The following is a 20,766-nucleotide window of genomic DNA, read 5'->3' as shown; positions in this document are numbered from 1 at the left end:
ACGGTGATGAAGATCCCCGAGTCAGACGATCCCAGCTAGGCCGCATTTATTGTCCTCTCAACCGAACTACGCCTCACGATCCCGCCCAGCGGAGGCCGTGCGCCTGACGGACGGCCGCGTCGACCAATCAGAACGGCGGATGCTGCCGGCTCACGCGGGAACGGACCAATCGCGGCTGGGCAGCGTCCGAGGGGCACGCGCTGTACGCTTTCTCTGGCAAGAATGTGAGTTCCTGCTCTTCCCTGCTCGTTTCCTGTAATCGCACAGTGTTGTGAGACGGAGAAAGCCATGTGTGTCGATGCAAAGGTAAATTTAGCACCCCGAAATCATTACTGCGGGACTTAGGGGAGGGGATACGATGGTTATTTCCAGGTAAATTTGCCGGAGATTAGACGCAGGCCAAGCGAAACAGCAACGCGGCCTATAACCCGTGTGTGAACGTTGACGGGCAATGGTTATTGTGGCACGTTGCTTTGGTTTGGTCCGGTTTGTTGATAAGAGTCCGGTAGACCGAGTGCTTGGTAGTAAATGGCAGAGAGGCGAGCTAACGACCACAACCCGACACAACACCGTGTTTATGAGGCCGAGTGTGTTTACGCTGCCGCACACGGCGTTTGTAGCAGGCACATCTTGGTGGCGGTGCAAGCTAATGCTAACAGACGGGTTTGTGAGAGAGAGAGAGAGGGGAGAGCAGCTCATCTCTCCAGCATCACTACCCTCCTCATCCCACCTCACCAACAACTATCTCCATTCACTCCATGTTTCCTTGATGCTCGAGCTCTTTGCTCTTCTACTGTACCTGCCTGCTTTTATGGTCTTTATTTACATGTTAACCGATCATGCACTTTGAAGCATTTTCACGACGTGGTCACGAGTTCGATATTTAATCCCAAAACAATGTATTTTATCATCCAGGTGCAGTTTTTTCGTTCACTGGGCTTTATGTGTCATTTAACCCTTTTGTTTAGATTATTATGAAGGAGTGAGTTAGAAGCCCTCAGCTCAGCAGAGTTTAAGAGTCATTCACAGGTCTGAAGTAGAAAAATACAAGTGTTTACGATCAAGTTATCAATGTTCTAGTCAGTTTTAGATGCTCTTTCTGAGCCGCTAGAGCCTTACTTCCTTTAATGAGTTTGTGATGTTGATATACAGCAATGAAACATAATATATGAAAGGGGCCATGTTTTCCAAATCCATGTCTGCTCCTTTTAAACAATTTTTTCACAAGCCATTGAATTGGCTGCTGTTTTAAATGAGCTAATTATAGGTATGACATAAACTTGGAATATATATTAATCACTATAGCATTTGTTTAAAAAATATCAAGTTCAGAATTCGTGCTTTCTTGACATCAGTCTGTCTCCTCTTTTTCCAGCTGTTTACCTAAAATTAGGGAAAAATTGTCGACGACTATTCGCTTCCATCTCGGAGTCTTCTAATCACTGTGCCCGTCTCCCGGTGTGGAGTGGGCAAGATGGCAGATCCCATCATGGACCTCTTTGAGGACACGCCCCTGTTTAACCTGGATGCCCTACCGGACGACTCGTTTTCTCAGGGCTCCACAGACCCTGTGGAGGAGGCCCTCAAGATGGCGTTGGGCCAGGTGGAACCGTCGGCTGAGCCCAATCCTGAGCTCACGCTCAGTGCAGGCCTCAGCGATCCTGTAGCAGCTCCCGCCCTCCCTGACCCTGTTCACGTCCTTGCACAGCAGTCAGTGCCCGGGATAACTGCTCAGACTGTTTCCATAGCTGTGGCTCCTACCGTGGCCCCTGCTGATACTGTACCTCCGATCCAAACTCAGACCAACATAACCATTGCCAACACCAGCATGGCGTCCGGTAGTACTGTCCTTCTGAGCTCTCCTATGACTGTTTCCAGCTCTCCGACCACAACTACTACCACAACACAGCAGCTCACACAGATAACACACCATCTCACTCCCCAGCAGTTAGCTGCCATCACACAGCAGGCCGGTGGTAAAATTGTTATTCTCAAAGGACCGCAGGGTCAAGCCCAGGTCCTGCAGACTGTATCAGGAGCCTCGGGCCAGACCGGTGGTAAGGTTATTCGTGTGTTGTCTGGAACTCCTCTCAAACCTGGCATGTCCATACTGCAGGGGGGAACGGTCTTGAATCAGGCAAGCCCAGGACAAGCTCAAGTCAAGGTGGGTGCTGGGGTGCAGAGGTTGCTACAGTTGCCCCAGTTGCCCAACGGGCCAGTGAAACATTTGCTGCTCACTTCCATGCCCCAGCAGGTGCAGCAGACGCAAGGCCAGCAGCTTCAACTGCAGATCCCAGCCCAAGCACAGATGGCTCAAGGCCAGACTCAAGTCCAAGTTCAGCCACAGGCACAGGCCTCTCAGATCCAGGTGCAGCTCCAGCAAGCCTTGCAGGCCCAAACGCAGGTAAGCACCACCTCTTCTGACCGTACACACTACAAGTATTACCCAGCACGGCAGCAGGTGGTGATTTACAATTATGATTGTGAGTGGATTTCCTATGCTGTATATTGAGGCCAGTCTATGACCTTCATGCTAATTCTCATCCTCAATGTGATTCTAGGGAGGTGAACCAAAACGAATCACCTTGGTTCTCCAGCAGCCCTCCCAGGGTGGCACTGGAACTTTGACAGCCCAGCAGGGTGGGCAACAGCAGCAGACGAGATTAGTTTTGAATCAGCTACCTGGAGGCAAACTGGTACTCCAGGGAAGCCAGCTAGCTGCACTGACCCAGGCGCGAGCTGGAGGTCAGGCTGGAGGGCCCAAAGTCCTCACTATTCAGCTGCAGGTGCAGCAGCAGCCCAACCAACAAGGAGGAATTAAGGTGAGAAAGTGATTTTACTGTTTATTGTTGGCTGCAACTTCTTTTCCAATTACTAGCGCAGATCTGGTCTCTTGAAGTTAGATAACGCTCTCTGTTCTAAGAATTGATGCAAAAGGACCGTTCTCTATTCATACAGTTATAAGGGGTTTTGACAATCTTGAACGTTACTGATGCAAATGCTTTTTTTGGGAAGTTACGTTTTCAGCCACTACCGGTTATTCAGTTATTGAAAATCTGTATTCTGAAATCTGACCTCTGTGATATGTTGCTGCGTGGCAAAATGCATGCCACAACGGCCCACAATGTCTCTCTGAGACTAATGCTATTGGAGTTTATGGATTTCATATAAAATTTCTTCATGTCATCCTTAGATGAGATTTAACTGATTCATATAGGAAAGTAGCACATATCCACCAGTATTATCCAAGGGATTGTATCGGTGATAGTACAGTTCTACCATTCAAAGAATCAATATAGATCTTGGTTATGCTTCTTTGTAGTTCATTGTTGTTTTCCAGTCTGTATTTTCATCAACAATGAAGCATTACAGCTGCTTTTAGTGAAATATGTAATTTGCTGCCTATCTAGAGTTGGAAAATAAAAGATTGATTTCTAAAATCTGTGGATTCAGAACAGAAGACGATTCATGATTAGTTTAGCCTCGCTTTGTATAACGAAAAGAAGCAGAGGAAAACAGTTCTGGTCGAGGTGCCTCTCATCAGCTCAAAATATGAAATCAATATTTCTTTAAATGTGATTGTTGATTTGAGACCAAACAAGCTGATATTCACTGATCATATTATGGCTTTAATGTGTTACATCCAACTTGACTTGTCTTTATTTATCATCACAGTATCAGCTGGTTTCAGGAGCAGGAAATACTGGTAGTCCACAGGTGTTGCAGATCTCACAGGGCCAAGGAGGTCAAAGAGTTGCAGTGCCACTCAAAATGCTTCTGCAGCCACAGGTAGACCTCCACATTTGAATAGACGTTAATTTGATCTCATATGCATATCAAGGAAGCATCTGATAATGCCTGACAACATTTTACATTCACTCAGACAAGCTCAGCATCCTCGGGAGGCGGCACAGTCTCTGTGATGAAGGTCATCAACACCTCGGCTGCAGGTCCCTCCACTACCACCACCACTCAATCCCAGGCCATTCGTATCACCAAGACATCCGGCGAGCCTGCTGGAGTCCGGCGAGTAGAAATCCTATGTAAGCAGGAGAAGGCAAACCGCATTGTGGCCGAAGCTATAGCACGGGCCAAAGCACGCGGCGAGAAGAACCTGCCTAGAGTCCTGAACCAGGACGAGCTCCCATCAACCCAGACCTCTCCTGAGATTGGGGGCACTGTTACTGTGGTGACTTCTAAAAAAAAGAGCAGCGGAGGGAGCAAGAAGAAAAGTCCTGTCGCTGGAGGAGCAACACACAAAACTGTAGGTGGAGGTGACAAAAAGAGCAAAGTGAAGACACCAGGAACAGCTGGAGTGGCTGGAGGCACAGTGATCCCTGGGACTGGCAACAAGAGTAAAAGCAAGACTAAGACAAAGTAAGTAATGTGCAGATGATAAAGCATTTTATTTTAAATACAACAATTTTTATATTATAGTTTGAAAATGTATCTCTATTGAAAACATTGTTTATACAATCATTCTGTCCTCCACTTGCAGCACTATAACTCTAGTGGGAGCAAAGAAAAGAAAAAGAAACGCTTCCTCAGATCATTCTGATGGGGAGTTGAGTCCTGCCTCACCTACTACACTGGATGATGACTTGATTACGGTATGTGCACGAACACATGTTCATGGTAACACCTCAGTTTTCTCAAAATGTCATCACAACAATTAATTGAACATAAAGACGGCTCTCTGCCAACTCTGCCAAAAGTTTGATATTGTGGTTGAACAAGTGAGAGCAGAAATCATGGTTGGGTAAAGTGAACTCGTGAGCTGCTTTCAAACCTGCACTGAACTTCAGATCCTTTCATGAAATTGAGGGGGGGCTGTATGTGAGAGCGCCAATGTCAAAGTGAGAGTCTCTGGAGTTTTCCCCGCCAGCCCTTTTGAAAAAACTCTGGATAATGTCTGAATGACCCCATGTGTGGACACAGCAGCAGATTTTCTGGAGAATTCACATGTTTCTAACAGGCATCAAATGAAATGTATCACACATGTCATTGGTTACTGAAAACATGACTTAAACTGCTCGTATGTAAACGCACTGATAAGAGAAACTTAATGATACTGTCAAAAATGATGAAACAGATTTTAAGTGGAAACAATACTGTACCCAGTTACAGTTAAACCCTTGATCTTATCTGTCCCTTAGGGATGCTTGTTGTGTATGGTTGTGTGCGCGTGTGTATTTGTTGCTTTAAGATGACAGACAATTATGAAGACACTCAATCTTTGCTTCTTATTCTGGCAAAAAGAGGCGCTCCAATCGCGTGGTGAAGAGGAAGAAGTACACAGAAGACCTGGATATCAAGATAACAGACGACGAGGATGAGCAGGAAGATGTAGACGTTACGACACCTGCAGCAGCTGTGGCCTCTAACAGTGGCAACACTGCAGCACAGCTGAAACAGGAAATGGAGCTGGATGGTGATGGACAGCCAAGCATGCAGTTCTTTGTGGTGAGTGTGAAGCTATTATAGACAGATATTTCCTCTCCGGAGAGATTCAAATAAAAGTTCTTAAATTTGTTGGAAAAGGTTGTTGTTTATTTTTGTGATACACATTTTACAGCCCCTTATTTGTATCGTATTAATGCGTTACTTTTTATTTTTGCAGGAAAACCCAAGTGAAGAAGATGCTGCTATTGTCGACAAAATCTTGTCCATCAGATTAACCAAAAAAGAAGTATGTTTAATACATTTAATATTTTGTGTTCATTTTGTAAATCACATCCTAAAAACTCCTTCCTCTCTTCAAGGTGTGTCAAGGCCAGTACACAACTGTGGAGGAATTCTTTGTAAAATACAAAAACTAGTAGGTTTCTTTATCTTAGTTTATTACTTTGGCCATATTTTTTATTTCTTGAGTAGGCATTTAAATGTGTAAAACCTGACTCTTCTGTTCTCAGTTCATACTTACACTGTGAGTGGGCCAGTTTGGAGCAACTAGAGAAAGATAAGAGGATCCATCAAAAGCTCAAGAGGTTCAAGACAAAACATGCAAATATGAGGCACATCTTCCAGGAGGTGAGAGGGACACACACCTCTTTGTTTTACTTCAACTACTTGGACAATAACTTTGTGATATATTTGGCCTGTCTCTGACCCTGTGGTTCTCGTCAGGAGGAGGAGCCTTTTAACCCTGACTACATGGAGGCGGACAGGATCCTGGATGTGTCTCATAGTGTGGACAAGGACAACGGCGAGGTGAGAGAATGGATCCATATCTTGCCCTTTTCAATTAGAGAAGAGATTTGCAACTCCTCTCTTGGCTTTGTAGCGTTTCCCACAGAATGAATTCAATCTACAATCTCTTAAGTGAAATGTTCTCACATAAGAGAAAGAACAGCATTGATTGACACAGCTGCTGCTGAAACTATGACATCTCATTGTCTGTATGGATGGTAAGAACCTTATGGACCATAGGGCGAGCATGAAGTAGCGCATCAGCATGAGCAAGCACGCTACAAATAGTGTTGAACACACTAAGTTGGAGTGTAAAGCGTAAAAATTAATTACGTTCATTATGAAACTGACAGGACAAATAAAAATATGGTTGATTATTAATTAAAAACCTCATGAAGTTGCATATTTACAGCAGTTAAATACTTTAATTCCTTTTTTCTACTCAAGCCTGTTATCTACTATCTGGTGAAGTGGTGCTCACTGCCTTATGAAGACGCCACTTGGGAGCTGAAGGAAGATGTGGACGAAGGCAAGGTGGAAGAGTTCGGCAAAATCCAAAACCGACAACCTCGCCTGAAGAAAACGGTAAGTTGTCAAGTGCAAGGAGACTAAGAACGATTTTTAACTTCTGTTTATTTCTTATCGCTAATTGATATGCATAGTTTGAAGTTTATACTCACAAAAATGTAAAAAAACAAAATTATACTGAAACAGTTAGGTTTCATCACCGGTTTCAGGTGAAGTCAAGGCATTGGTGTTATGCTCCATATCAGTGTTGAATATCTGACTTCAGCCAGAAAAAGTAAAGGGTTCTGGTGGTTTGGGACCCAGAGGATGTAACTGCTGTCCCCTTTTCCTATCTAGCTGTCAACAAAATAATCTAAAAATCGAATCCACCTCAAAGTATAAATATACAGAATGTATTCTATAATTAAAAAAAAACATAACAAAACATTACAGCCCGTTCACACACAGAATCAAACACTGAAGACGCAACAGGGCAATTTAATTTAATTCACGTTGTGCCAAAGCACTATCACTTTCATATCCATTATTTGAAGGCACTTATTATTAGAGTAACAGATCAAAAAATTATTTGATATCTTATATCAAGAATTGCACAACAAGAAGTTTTTTTCCTTCCCGTACTTCAGACACGACCTCAAGCTGGTACATGGAAGAAGCTAGAAGAAACCACAGAGTACAAGAATGGTAACGTACTGAGAGAGTATCAACTGGAAGGAGTGAACTGGCTGGTCTTCAACTGGTACAACAGGTATTCATCACACACAATCACCTGTTCAGAGTTCAATGTAAAGCTAACGTCATAATTAATTCGTTTATCTGTGTACGTTGATTTTATTTTAAGAATTAGCTGTTGAAACATAAGAATTGTAGCGCGCACAACATGAAGGAACAACATCTTGTTGGCATTTTATAATATTTTTGTAGAAGTTTTGGAAAGAATCTTTTATATTCCATCTCCCAAGGCTTCACTGATCACATTCCCTGTCTCTGTTTCTCAGACAGAACTCTATCCTGGCAGATGAGATGGGTCTGGGGAAAACTATCCAGTCTATTGCAGTGCTCTCAGAGATGTATGCTGCTGGAATCCAAGGCCCCTTCCTTGTGATTGCTCCACTCTCCACTATCACCAACTGGGAGAGGGAGTTCACCACGTGGACGGATATGAACGCCATAGTCTACCACGGCAGCCTGGCTAGCCGACAGATGATCCAGCAGTATGAGATGTACTGCAAGGATGACAAGGTGGCGCTATTGATGACAGTTGTGGGTCATTTCACCTCACTGATGTTTAACACGTCTAATAAAAATTACTATCTTGTCTACAGGACCATTTGATTCCAGGTGCGTATAAGTTTGATGCCCTCATCACAACCTTTGAGATGGTGTTGTCTGACTGTCCCGAGCTGAGGGAAATCTCCTGGCGCTGTGTCATCATCGACGAGGCTCATCGCCTCAAGAATCGCAACTGTAAGCTGTTGGACAGCTTGAAGATGCTGGATCTGGTGAGAGGACCACAGCTCATGTTGCTTTACAGCTTTAATCAAAGGTCAAATGTACAAAGAATAACAGGATCTCTGCTGCTCTAACAGCTAAGAATACACTTGGTTGGACATTAGAATGGGATTTAAATGATTTATTTTACATACAGTATATACATTCATGTTAAAATTCACTTCAGTCAGTGGTTTTGGAAAGCTGTTATAGATTTTTGTTAACGTCATCTCATTTTGTCCTCTTTCCCCCTCATTTGCTTCATAACATCTCCTCTTGATGTCCACTCTGTCCTCCGCCCTCCTCTTACTATGTCTATTTCTTTTCCCCTATGTTTTGTGGTTTCTCACAGGAACACAAAGTGTTGTTGACTGGCACTCCTCTCCAGAATACTGTGGAGGAACTTTTTAGTCTGTTGCATTTCTTGGAGCCTACTCAGTTCCCCTCTGAGACAGAATTCCTCAGGGACTTTGGAGACTTGAAAACGGAAGAACAGGTGTGAAATAAACTCTGATAAAACCAAAACAACACACATGCACTGACACATTAACTATTTTTTGTCTCATCTGTTCCGTCTATATAATGTTTGGTAATGTTCAGCTGTCATTGAGCAAGTGGTTTGTTTTGGTCTCTTAGGTTCAGAAGCTGCAGGCCATCTTGAAACCCATGATGTTAAGAAGGCTGAAGGAAGATGTTGAGAAGAATTTGGCACCCAAACAGGAGACTATTATAGAGGTTAGTTTAAACAATGTAATTTGTTTGGTTTTTTTTTAAGCCGACAATCAAGTAAGTCTCTTTTTTTAATGGGATTTAAATAAGATAAAAACAGAAGTAAGGCATCGAGGGAATCTTGCAATGAGACCTAGATATCATAGAACTTATAACAGTACTTTTCTCACTATAAACAAGTAAAACTGTGCAAATTACAATAATGTAATACGTTGTTAGATTGTTATTGAATTAAGAAATGTAACTTTGTGTCCTATCAGGTTGAGTTGACGGACGTCCAGAAGAAATACTACAGAGCCATCTTAGAGCGGAACTTCAGTTTCCTCAGTTTAGGGGCAACCAGTAACCACAACGTCCCCAACCTGCTCAACACTATGATGGAGCTGCGCAAGTGCTGCAACCACCCCTACCTCATCAATGGTACTTTATCACAATTTCCCTCGGGTCTTCTGCAGCCAGTGTTGACAAGTTAAAATGTATTCTCTTGCTGTTGTTGGCTGCAGGTCTAGGTTGTGTAGCTCTTTGTGTGAGGCATCTTTCTCTTATCTCTTGTGTGCAGACTCATTTACTAACTTACTATATTGGGTCTTCAAAGTGAAACATTATAATCACAGGCTGATTCCACTTGCGTGTGTATGGCCTCCGGTTGCCTGTATGCACTCCTGACAACATCTGGGCATACTACTGATGAGTCGGTGGATAGTGTCCTGGGGGATCTCCTCCAGACCTGGATCAGGGCATCACTGAGCTCCTGGAAAGTCTGTGACCGTACTTAACGGCGTCGGATGCACCAATACATAACTACCGATAGGTGCTCAATTGGATTTAGGTCAGGGCAACTTGAGGGCCAGTCAATAGCATCAATCCTTCCTCATCCAGGAACAGCATTCACACTCTGGCCACAGGAGGCCGGGGATTGTGCTTGCACCAGCATAAGGTCTGAAAATTGCTCTGAGGATTGCCTAGTGGACTCTTCAAGGATATGCCTCCCCAGACCATTCATGTTCAGCATGCCTGGTTTGGCAGTGGGTCAGTGATGATGTTACACTAGCATAACGTTCACGGCAGAGTCTCCAGACTCTTTCACGCCTGTCACATGTGCTCAGTTGGAACCTGGTCTCATCTATAAAGAGAACCAGTGGCAGGCCTGCTTATTCTGGTGTTCTCTGGCAAATGCCAAGCAAGCTGCACTGGGCTGTGAGCACGGGTCCCTCTAGAGGACGTCAGGCCCTTATGCCGCCCTCATGGAGTCTGTTTCTGACAGTTTGGTCTGCTGGAAGTCATCTTGTATGGGCTCTGGCAGTGCTCCTCCTGTTCCTCCTTGCACAAAGGAGCTGCTGGGTAAATGCCCTTCTACAGCCCTGACCAGCTCTCCTTCTGTAATGGCCAGTCTCCTGGTAAATCCTTAATGGTCTTGAGACTGTGCTGGGAGAGACCGCAAACCTTCTGGGACTGCAATTATGGATGTGCCATCCTGGTGCACATTTGTTTTGTTAGTTAACCTTTGCTTCGCCTCCAAGCGCAAACAAAAGTTTTTCTGATGGCATGTTTTCGCTGTTAGTCAAACAGAAGCAACGGACTACTAAGGTTATCAGTTAAAGTAGCTGTATGATTATTTTACCCAATCTGTTGACGAATTTCAACCCTGAATCTTAAAGCTGCAAATAGATTACACATATCAGTGCTTTTGTACTTAAAAAGATAACTCAGGTGTCTGTTTCTCTGTGTTCCAGGCGCAGAGGAGAAGATCGTAAGAGAGTTGCGGGAGGTGTATAACCCAATGGCTCCCGACTTCCATCTGCAGGCCCTGATTCGGTCGGCCGGTAAGCTGGTGCTTCTGGACAAGCTGCTGCCTCGCCTCAAGGCCGGGGGCCACAAAGTGCTCATCTTCTCCCAGATGGTGCGCTGCTTAGACATTCTGGAAGACTACCTCATCAACAAGAGGTATGAGGGTCAAGCTGTATTTCATTAACTGCTTATCAGTACATGTAATAATTAGTAAGAGGCAAGTGCATCAGATTCTTTATATAATCAAACAAAACTTTTAATGGGGTAAATATTTTTTTACAGATACCTTTATGAGCGAATTGATGGCAGAGTGCGTGGGAACATGCGACAAGCTGCCATTGACCGCTTCAGTAAGCCTGAATCCGACCGCTTCGTTTTCCTGCTGTGTACCCGTGCTGGAGGCCTGGGTATCAACCTGACTGCTGCGGACACCTGTGTCATATTTGACTCTGACTGGAACCCTCAAAATGACCTGCAGGTACAAGACTGTAGAGACATGCACATATTCTAATTAATATAAGATTTGTTTGTATAAAAGATTGACTTACATTTCTGTTTTTACAATTTACTTTTGTAGATTTGATGTCAGTAGCAGCTCTTATTACCTTCTTTTTTCTTTTCCAGGCCCAAGCACGATGTCATCGTATTGGCCAGTCTAAGGCGGTTAAGATTTACCGTCTGATAACCAGGAACTCCTATGAGAGGGAGATGCTGGATAAAGCAAGTCTGAAGCTTGGGCTGGACCGTGCCGTCCTGCAGAGCATGAGTGGCAACAAAGAAGGCAGTGTCAACGGGGTAAGAAAACTTGCAAACTCAAAAGAGATTAATCTTAGATCTGTCCGTTGTCTCCCATGTTGTCTATTTCCAAAAATAGTTTCTGTCCTGAAACCCGCACTTGTGGTGTTGCGCATTTGAGTGCATGTTCATGAGCCTACAGGTTGTAGACAGGCGTGTCCCATATTGGAAAAATGCCAGCCTATAATCCACAACTTGCAATGAGGCACATGTGGCTTTGAAGTAGGTTATAGAGCGTATGCCACCAGGCATCACAGTCTTCTGCTTCAGTTGTTGAGTTGGTGGTAGCACATTTCTCTGAAGCTGAAGCAGAGATGAAGATTATGATGTGTTGAATTCATTGGATCTATTCATTATTCAATGAATATCATTGTCCTCGGATTGTTCTCATATTATATTCTCTATTTGTTCTGAGTATCAGGAGTGGTACGAGAATAGGCGATATCTGACACTGTCAACATTAGTGTCCCTTTTTTTTCAAAGATTGACAAATATCTGTCCTTAAATGTTAGTAGATGGAAACTGCTCAAAATAATGTTACACATGTTATACTTAGTACCTATGTGATAATAGATATAATTGCTTGATCAGATGTATTCCTCAGCTCCTCAGTGTGCCTTTTTATTTGTTGCTTTAATCTGATTGTAACTGTAATACTGCGGTTGATCTGACTTATTTATTTTAACCAATCTTCTGAGCTAGACTTACTTCATGTGAGCCATGTTAAACATTCACATGGTTGCTGTTGGCAATCACTGTGAATCTGGCACATGTGTGGAAACTGGGATAGACCCAGTTTTTCCCTCTTCCAATTTTTAACACTGACGTTAACGCAATATATATCAACTTCAACAGATCCAGCAGTTCTCTAAAAAGGAGATAGAGGACCTCCTGAGAAAAGGAGCGTACGCTGCCATCATGGATGAGAATGATGAGGGAAGTCGCTTTTGTGAAGAGGACATAGACCAGATCCTTCAGCGACGAGCCACCACCATCACCATCGAGAGTGAGGGCAAGGGCTCAACATTCTCCAAGGCCAGCTTTGTGGCCTCCGAGAACCGCAACGACATTTCCCTCGATGACCCTGAATTCTGGCAGAAGTGGGCAAAGAAAGCAGACCTCGACATGGATTCCATTAACCGGAAGGTAAAAACAATTTTCAAGATCAGTGGATGTAAAATACAATATTTTTTTCCACAGAATTGTCTAGTTGCATTCATGCAAATACTTGAATAATAAATTGATTGGAGAAATATGTAATCGACTACTCTTCTCTCCCACAGAACACCCTTGTGATTGACACTCCCAGAGTACGCAAGCAGACGCGGCAGTTTTCCACTTTACGAGGCGAGGGTGGTGACCTGTCTGACGCGGAAAGTGATGATGAGTATACTGCCGCTAATTCCAGACATTCTCGTTCCTCCCGACGCTCCGACCGCCACACCGGAACTGGATACGGCCGCACTGACTGTTTCCGGGTGGAGAAGCACCTTCTTATCTATGGGTATGTAGATGTAAACTATAGCTTGTATTTGCCTAAATACATTTTCAACTCTTGTCCTGTGTTTTAACTCCATTTCCTGTTTTCTCTCTTCTGCAGCTGGGGCCGTTGGAAGGACATCCTGTCTCATGCCAGATGTAAGCGGCGTTTGAGTGAACGTGATGTCGAGACGATATGCCGTGTCATCCTGGTCTTCTGTCTGCTTCACTACCGTGGAGATGAGAACATCAAGAGTTTCATCTGGGAGCTGATCACACCGCCGGAAAACGGGCGTGAACCCACAACACTACTCAACCACTCTGGTAGGAGGATGCTCATAGAAATGTCAGAAACCTTTGAAAACTGTGGAAGAGTGAGGGTGTGTGAAGAAACACAAGGACTTCCTTCTGCATTTGTGACTCTCAAACTATTTAGATCTGACACAACATTTGCATTTAAGAGCCGATGCAACATTTTCGTGCCCCTCCCTTTTCGAAACTGATGAGACATGTGTGTGACTCATCCCCAATGTCATCATTTTTAAGACATGCAACTGATGAAACACATTGTGATTTGTTTAAACACTGGCGGGGAAAGTGAAATGCATTATGGGAAATGTAGTTTGTTTGTAAGTAGCATTTCAGACAAGACCTGGAAATCTCAGTGAGGGGAGCGGTATTGAAGCAGATAACTGCAGTGTTTCACTGACAAAAATACCAACGAAGAAGAATACGACACAGGCGATGTTCCTGCTGACTCACTAACCCTAACCAACGCTCAGATTCAAAGAGGCAGTTTTGAGGAGGAAGAAGAGGGGGGGATTTACAAGCATTGTTTTTTTTTTTTAAATAATGTTCATGCAGTTTAGGGAAAAGGAAATGACCTACAATGACAGCCAAGTGTTTTTAATTTCTTGTCTGCTTCAGAGGCTGAGAAATTAAATTTTAGTAAATGTTGGCAATTCTGTTTTCTCTTCAGAAAACACTCAGGATTTAGGTAGTCGTTTTAAAACAACACTTGGGTATTAGGGTGCGTTTTTATCTGAGGTCTTAGGTCTTAATGGGGTAAATATGGTGCATTCTTGTGTTAACTGAAGACTTTTTTGTATTAATGTTTATTTGACTGTCTGTTGCATTATTTGAAAGGTGTGATTATTTACCAGTAATGTTTTCTTTTTTCTGCCTAGGCCTGTCTATCCCTGTCCCTAGAGGCAGGAAGGGTAAGAGGGTAAAGACCCAGAGCACATTTGATATTCAGAAAGTGGAGTGGATCCGCAAGTTCAACCCTGACACCCTGCTGCTGGATGAGAGCTACCGTAAACACCTCAAGCACCAGTGCAACAAGTCAGTGAAGCCGAATCAGCTTTGTTTGTGCGTACATGTATGTGCATTCTCATCCCATGTTCAAACTTTAAAACATGTTGTCTCCCACCTCAGGGTGCTGCTGAGGGTGCGTATGCTCTACTACTTGAAACAGGAAGTGATAGGTGAACATGCCGAGTCTGTCCTGACAGGGGCTGACATCCGGTAAGTAACTCAGCATCATGTACATCACCCCGGGTTCAGACGCACAAGTTCCTTTTCTCAACTTCACTTGAACACTTTGCGATATTGATGTTTTATTTTACAGGGTTGTTGATATCTGGATGCCTGAGATGGAGCAGCAGGAGGTACCGGCAGGATGGTGGGACACTGAGGCAGATCGCTCACTGCTTTCTGGTGTATTTAAACATGGTATGTTTTTTTCTCTGGAGAGGTTCATAATCTTTTTTGACATTGTGGCATAAATACAGATTCACTGGTCTCTGGTCCGGAACATGTTGCTTTTTTGTCCCAACATCCTTGACTGTGTCTCTATCTGTAGGTTATGAAATGTACACTACCATGCGTGCTGATCCCTGCCTCACCTTCCTGGAGCGAGCCGGTCGGCCCGATGACAGGGCCATTGATGCCGAGCAGCATACTGGTGACACGGAGCTGGGAGACGAGTGAGTGAAACCTTCAATAGATTTTTGTCCTACTGAATTCATGCACTAAATTTACTTACTGCAAATGCTAGTCATACAATAGGTTTAGTGTTTCCCAGAGATTTCATTCAATCTATGATGGTAGCGAGGTCTCACATGCACTTGAACATCGCTCTCACATGCAACAGATTCTAAGTGAGAGGTACACAGACTGAAAGATGAGTTCTCATTTGAGAGACACAACTGCATTACATTCCACTTGAGGGTACACTCACAACTGCAGCTGAAACTATGTGGTCTAACTGTCTGTGTGGATGGTAACAATTGAATGGATGATAGTGGAAGTAAGCACTTGACAAATAGTAAAAAAGCTGCAAAAAGCAAAACATCCAGTTAAAGATCTTTTATATTATGAGAACTGCAGATAATATTTTTGGTTCCTTATAAAATTGTGGCGGGACAAATTAGAATGTGGCGGACAGGTACAGTTGAGATCACTTATGGGAAACACTGAGGTTTTTAATTTTCCCATTGTTGTTTTTACTTGAAAAGTTTGCATTTCGTTTTATTTGGAAGTCTTGAGTTAGGGTTTAACTTAATGAAACATGCAAATATATAGGACATGATGCCCTGTTACTGAACTTTGCTTAATGTTATGTGTTGTGCAGTGCCGAGTATGATAAATACTCAGAGGACCCGGAGTTCAAACCTGCGTCAAGGCACAAAGATATGTTCGATGAGGTACGAAATTGAGACACTTATTTAGGTGGATCTGTCTGTAGAATTCTATTTACACAGAAAATGTTGCTGCCAAGTAATATAAACAGAAAATGTATTAATGTGTTGATATCTGATATTCTGCTCCAGTCTGACCCTATGAACGCGGACGATGAGATTTCTGTGGAAGACAAGGTGGTGCCAGTGGTCCCAGAAAGCTTCCTGAGTCTGAGTCCCAACTGGCCGTCAAGCTCGTCACTTACAGCAAGGTTGCGCCGGCTCATCACAGCTTTCCAACGCAGCTACAGACAGGAGCAGCTGAAGATTGAAGCGGTGGCAAAGGGCGACCGCAGACGCAGGAGGTGTGAACAGGCCAGCAAGCTGAAGGAGATTGCGCGGCAGGAACGTCAGCAGAGGTACACTGGCATTACATCTTTTCATAAAGCTCACCGCATGCAGATCATATCCAGGATTGTTATCTTCACTGAGGGTTTTTTAAGCAAATGCTAAAATTTCCCATTGGAATCAGACCCAACCCAACTCACCTCTGTTGTTCTCTTTGCCTCTCCTCTAGGTGGACACGTAGAGAGGAGTGTGACTTCTACCGCGTGGTATCAACGTTTGGTGTGGAAAAGGTGAAAAGGGAGCCGGACCTTCCTGAGGCCGGACAACCTGAATTTGCGTGGACACGCTTCCGTACCTTTGCTCGTCTGGATAAAAAAACTGACGAGAGCCTTAGTCGATACTTCCGCTCTTTTGTTGCCATGTGCCGGAGAGTTTGCCACCTCCGCCCAGCCCATGGTGAAGGTAACTACTGAATACACTTTCAAGGCATGCTTTTCCACAGCTAGTAGGCTATAGTATCTAAATGTGTATATGATTAGTAGTAAATCCAATATAAATGCATCTTACACCTTGATGAATGGTGAGAGGAATGAGTTTACAAGTACCTAATCATCCTTTGTTCTTTAAATCGTTTGTTGCGTAGATCCATCAGAGATTTCACAGACTGTCGCTCCCATCACTGAGGAGCGTGCTTCCCGTACCCTATACCGTATCAGCCTCCTGCGCCGCATCCGTGAGCGAGTCCTGCCCCACCCCTCCCTGGAGGAGCGTCTGCATCTGGCCCCGTCCAGCTCGGAGCTGCCCAATTGGTGGAATATACCAGATCACGATCGTCAGCTGATGCTGGGTGCAATTTTGCACGGCGTCAGCCGCACCGAGCTCTCCATCTTCTCTGACCCAGACTTCACCTTCTGTCAGTCAAGGGATGAGTTCATCCAAAACCAGCAGGCCCCGCAGCCTCCACCCCCACCTTCATCCCAAGCACTGCCCAACATGCCGCTCATCCAGCACAAGACTGAGGAGGACCTGCATGGCGTGAAGGAAGAGGGAGCTGATGAGGACGCCCGGTTGCTCGGCGCAGAAATCAGCGCTGCCCTGCAGAGCACACCTTTGAGTCACCATGATGGAAAAGTGCGAGGGGAGGGCTGGAGCTTCAAGAAGAGCAAAGCGAGGGGAAGTAGATCAGAAAGGAAGGGAGAGGGAGGATCCGATTCAGATTCTGATTCAGATTCAGGCTCATCGTCCTCTGAGCGATCAGGCAGCAGTGACGACAGCGGAGAGAGTGAGGAAGAGGGGGAAAGAGGTACGTTGAAAGATGAAGTGAAGAATAGTGTTGAGTACTGCATGAAAAAAACACAAATCTAATTATTTTCCCCTTTTTCGTGTTATTAGCAGGCAAGGTACGTGACGGAGATGAAGATAATAGTTTACTCTCCATGACTCTATCCCAAGACGGCCCTCCACCCCCTGATCCGCTCAGAGTTGACTGGCCCAAGGTAATTAATTTACACTTCACAACATGTATGTCTAAACTCGATGCAAATACTAAAGAATATATCTGTTAGGAATGAACGCTAGGTTTATTTTCTTGCCGTGACTGACTGACTGAAACATTGGTTTCTTCTTCTGTCCAAGGACCGTGTGTTGATCAATCGGCTGGACAATTTGTGTACGCTGGTGCTGACCGGTCAGTGGCCCTCAGGGCGCAGATATGTGCCTGAGGCTCAGCTCAACCTGAGCTCAGAGCTGGGGGGAGATGAGATGGGCTATACAAGGGTGATCCGTAAACCCAGCAGCATGCCTGGTGAACCAGGAGCAGAGGGAGAAGATGGAGAGTTCACTGTCAAACTCCTAAAGGTGAGAAATAGTGGAGGGAGAAATAATATAATATGAAAAAAATGCAAAATCTGACACTCAAAATCAAAAGCTGCTCTTGTAAGGTGTAGCTAAATTAGAGGCGTCTTTCTCTCAACCTGCCAGGAGGAGGGGTTGAAGCTGACCTTCTCTAAGCATTCCCTGATGCCCAACGGAGCAGGGGGAGAGAGCAGCAGCCGCAAGAGGCGCAAGGACCAAGAGGTACACGCCTCAGGGTTACATGTATTCCTCTTGAACACTGGTGCAGTAAATCAATAAACAAACCGCTTTGAATTGTGTCTGATCAGTTTTCTTCTGTTTTAGTTTTCCGACCCAGACGGACTCCTCGACCCACTGGAGCGGACTCCTCGACGGAGGGACCCTCCCACCTGGCTGAAGGAGAACCCAGAATATGAGGTGGAAGGAGACATGATGGAGGTAAATTCTTTCCATCCATTTAAGCACTTAAAATAATATGGAAATCAATGAGTCTTGGGTTATTTGGCCTGTGGTCTCAGAGATACAGAAAACTAAATGTCAGTGACTACTGGTTCTGCTTTTTCACATAATTTGTCTCGTTTCCTCAGCTTCTGGTGAACAGGAGCAAGAGGAAGAGGAGGAGAAGGGCAGATAAAGCCCTGACAGGCAGTGAGAAGATCAAACTCATTAACATGAGATCTGGAAAGAAGGTGAGACACGACTGATATGGTACATGCAACGCTTGAGATTGGACTTGTGTTGTTTTCTCTTGCTAACAAAAATCAAAACGCTTGTCCTGTGAAGGTTGGTGCTGCTTTCTGCCCGATGCTGCAAGATCTGAGGGAATATCTAGAAGAGAATCCTGATATTGCTGTAGCACCTGAGTGGTCGGAAACTGTCCGGAAGTCTGTACGTAATTCAGATAAAGTATTACACCTCAGATGTTTTTCTCTCTGATGCTCTAGTTCTAATTTTCTCAGCCTTTTTGAGTCGTGACACATCAAATTGGCGCAGCCTGGTGCACGTGACCCCTCCTCCACTTTTGATTGTTTGAGTGTTTTCTCACTTTGAGAGCAAATTACTCGTAAAGAACGTGATTCGTTCTTGAGCCAACAAAAACGTTTTTCTTGATTTTCACTTGCACACAGACTCTGGCTCTCAAACACAATTAATAACAGTCATTTTGAGCAGATCTTATCACTGATGAGGACAATTTTATGGTAACACAACTCCCTGTTTTATTTGAATATAATGGACCCCCAGGTTGAGAATCACTGCTGTAAGGTCAACTGTAGAAAGTTGAAGTAGTGTTTCGTCTGTCTGATTTGTCAGAGCCCTTTAGTTTAATATATGTTGGAGTTGAAGTGTAGGTGGCTGAAAGATATTATTTCTGTAATTACCACTGTGAAAGAAGAGATGTGTAAACACACCCTGCTCCCTTCATTATTTTTTCATTGACGACTTTCTGATGTTTCAGGGCTTCCTGCCTGAGACCTTCTTCCACCGGCTGCTGACGGAGCACTCGGATATCCCCAAGAAAAGCCGACGCCGCCATCATCATCATCACCACCACCACCACCATCACCACACTCCAGAGCCTGTTCCGGAAGACCCCCACCTGGAAGTTGAAGAGGAGACTCTGGTCTCGGACGGAGCCTACATGATGGATGAGGGGGACCTGGAGACCTCCCATCACTTCCTCACCAGTGCGGACTTTGACGTTAAAATGGTGGGGGGCGACAGCATTTCCCAAGGCGACTACGACAGCTCGGATCAAGAGGCGTTATTAGACGATGTCATCATAGCACAGAAGGACTCTGACTCCTCATCAAGCTCAGAGGATTGACTGAACCCCGCTCCTCAAATACATCTGACTTAGTCCCCTTCTCACCATTGAATCATGTTATTCCTCATCATTTATTTTTACCACATTATGTATCAAACTTTGGATGACTGTTTTTTTTTGTTGCTACTTTTATTCATTTATTTTATATAGGGATGTTTTTCCATGAAAGGAACAGGTTTGCACTCATCTGTTTTCTTTTTTATCACTGAGAATTGTGTTCCACCTTTCTTTGACCCTCCTCAACATCCTCTGCCAAAATGGCAATAAGCTGAGCTTTCATACTTCCCAACTTGTCATTCTCCTCCTCTTCCTCAAAACCCATGATTTCTCCATCACATTCCCAGTCGTGACCAAAAGGGGATCCCTGCTGTACAGACAACCCTTTTCTTATCTAAGAACCTCAATGCCGGTCCTCTAGCGCTACATGATACTGGACATGTGTACTGAGCAGAGCCTGGATACAGATCCTAAAACCCCGCCCCTCCCCTGTCTCATCTGGTCATATCCTCTGCGTCCAGACGAGGCTGTAAACTAAAAGGGGATCCAGTGTGTGGATGTACTGTTATTGTTTTCACTCTGGGAGGGGTGAGGGTTAAGAGGCGCAATAGGGGGGCATTAGTTACTGAAGCAGTGCTAGGAAGATGGGTGTAATGGACAATGTAGAGCTGGTCAATTGTGTACAATGGTGCAAATATGATGGCAATGAGTTACTATTCTTGTTTTATGATCTGACTGTATCTGTGATATGAATAACAGCAATCTAAAGTGAAAGACATTTTGTGTGTGTTTTATTGTCGAGTTCACTAAACAGAAGGGTCACTGCAGTAATGGCCATTTCTAATCAGTGATGAATATTAATAGTTATTAATAGCCGTGTTGTCAACACAACAGTTTTGAGACCTGCCATGTACTTTTATGTTATTATGTATGTGATAGTATTACACAGGAATACTTCTACATCAGATTATTTCGATTTAGGATATGGAGCAAGCATCCTGCCTTAAAAAGCCACCATCTACTGTGTATATCTTTAAAGGATCTTTCTGAATGACGGTAGCC

The 20,766-nt window shown here is 44.3% G+C and overlaps 1 protein-coding gene across 3 annotated transcripts; it reads left to right on the top strand.

The window, feature by feature from the left end:
- The first annotated feature begins 241 nt into the window (after positions 1–241).
- On the top strand, positions 242–20,478 carry chd8 (chromodomain helicase DNA binding protein 8). 3 transcript variants are annotated; one of them, XM_061083991.1, is made up of 40 exons: positions 242–306; positions 1,376–2,164; positions 2,255–2,404; positions 2,562–2,822; positions 3,676–3,789; positions 3,884–4,377; positions 4,499–4,610; positions 5,260–5,463; positions 5,621–5,689; positions 5,763–5,818; positions 5,913–6,030; positions 6,127–6,210; positions 6,637–6,774; positions 7,344–7,465; positions 7,716–7,959; positions 8,043–8,219; positions 8,561–8,704; positions 8,845–8,943; positions 9,198–9,357; positions 10,671–10,881; positions 11,008–11,203; positions 11,350–11,520; positions 12,376–12,666; positions 12,804–13,024; positions 13,121–13,323; positions 14,187–14,343; positions 14,437–14,526; positions 14,630–14,733; positions 14,864–14,987; positions 15,635–15,707; positions 15,834–16,099; positions 16,258–16,490; positions 16,672–17,331; positions 17,421–17,524; positions 17,664–17,885; positions 18,009–18,104; positions 18,207–18,320; positions 18,470–18,571; positions 18,666–18,770; positions 19,339–20,478. In XM_061083991.1, exons 2-40 carry the CDS (start codon positions 1,475–1,477, stop codon positions 19,705–19,707), a joined length of 7,548 nt encoding a protein of 2,515 aa, XP_060939974.1. In that variant the 5' UTR covers positions 242–306; positions 1,376–1,474; the 3' UTR covers positions 19,708–20,478. The 3 variants fall into 3 exon arrangements, with proteins under 3 accessions (XP_060939974.1, XP_060939973.1, XP_060939972.1); XM_061083990.1 differs by having other exon boundaries at positions 2,252–2,404; XM_061083989.1 differs by having other exon boundaries at positions 1,376–2,404.
- The last annotated feature ends 288 nt before the right edge of the window (positions 20,479–20,766 follow it).

This window comes from Limanda limanda, chromosome 13 (genome assembly GCF_963576545.1).
Source record: "Limanda limanda chromosome 13, fLimLim1.1, whole genome shotgun sequence".
NCBI classification, from domain to species: domain Eukaryota; kingdom Metazoa; phylum Chordata; class Actinopteri; order Pleuronectiformes; family Pleuronectidae; genus Limanda; species Limanda limanda.
This window is presented reverse-complemented; position numbering and strand designations above follow the sequence as displayed.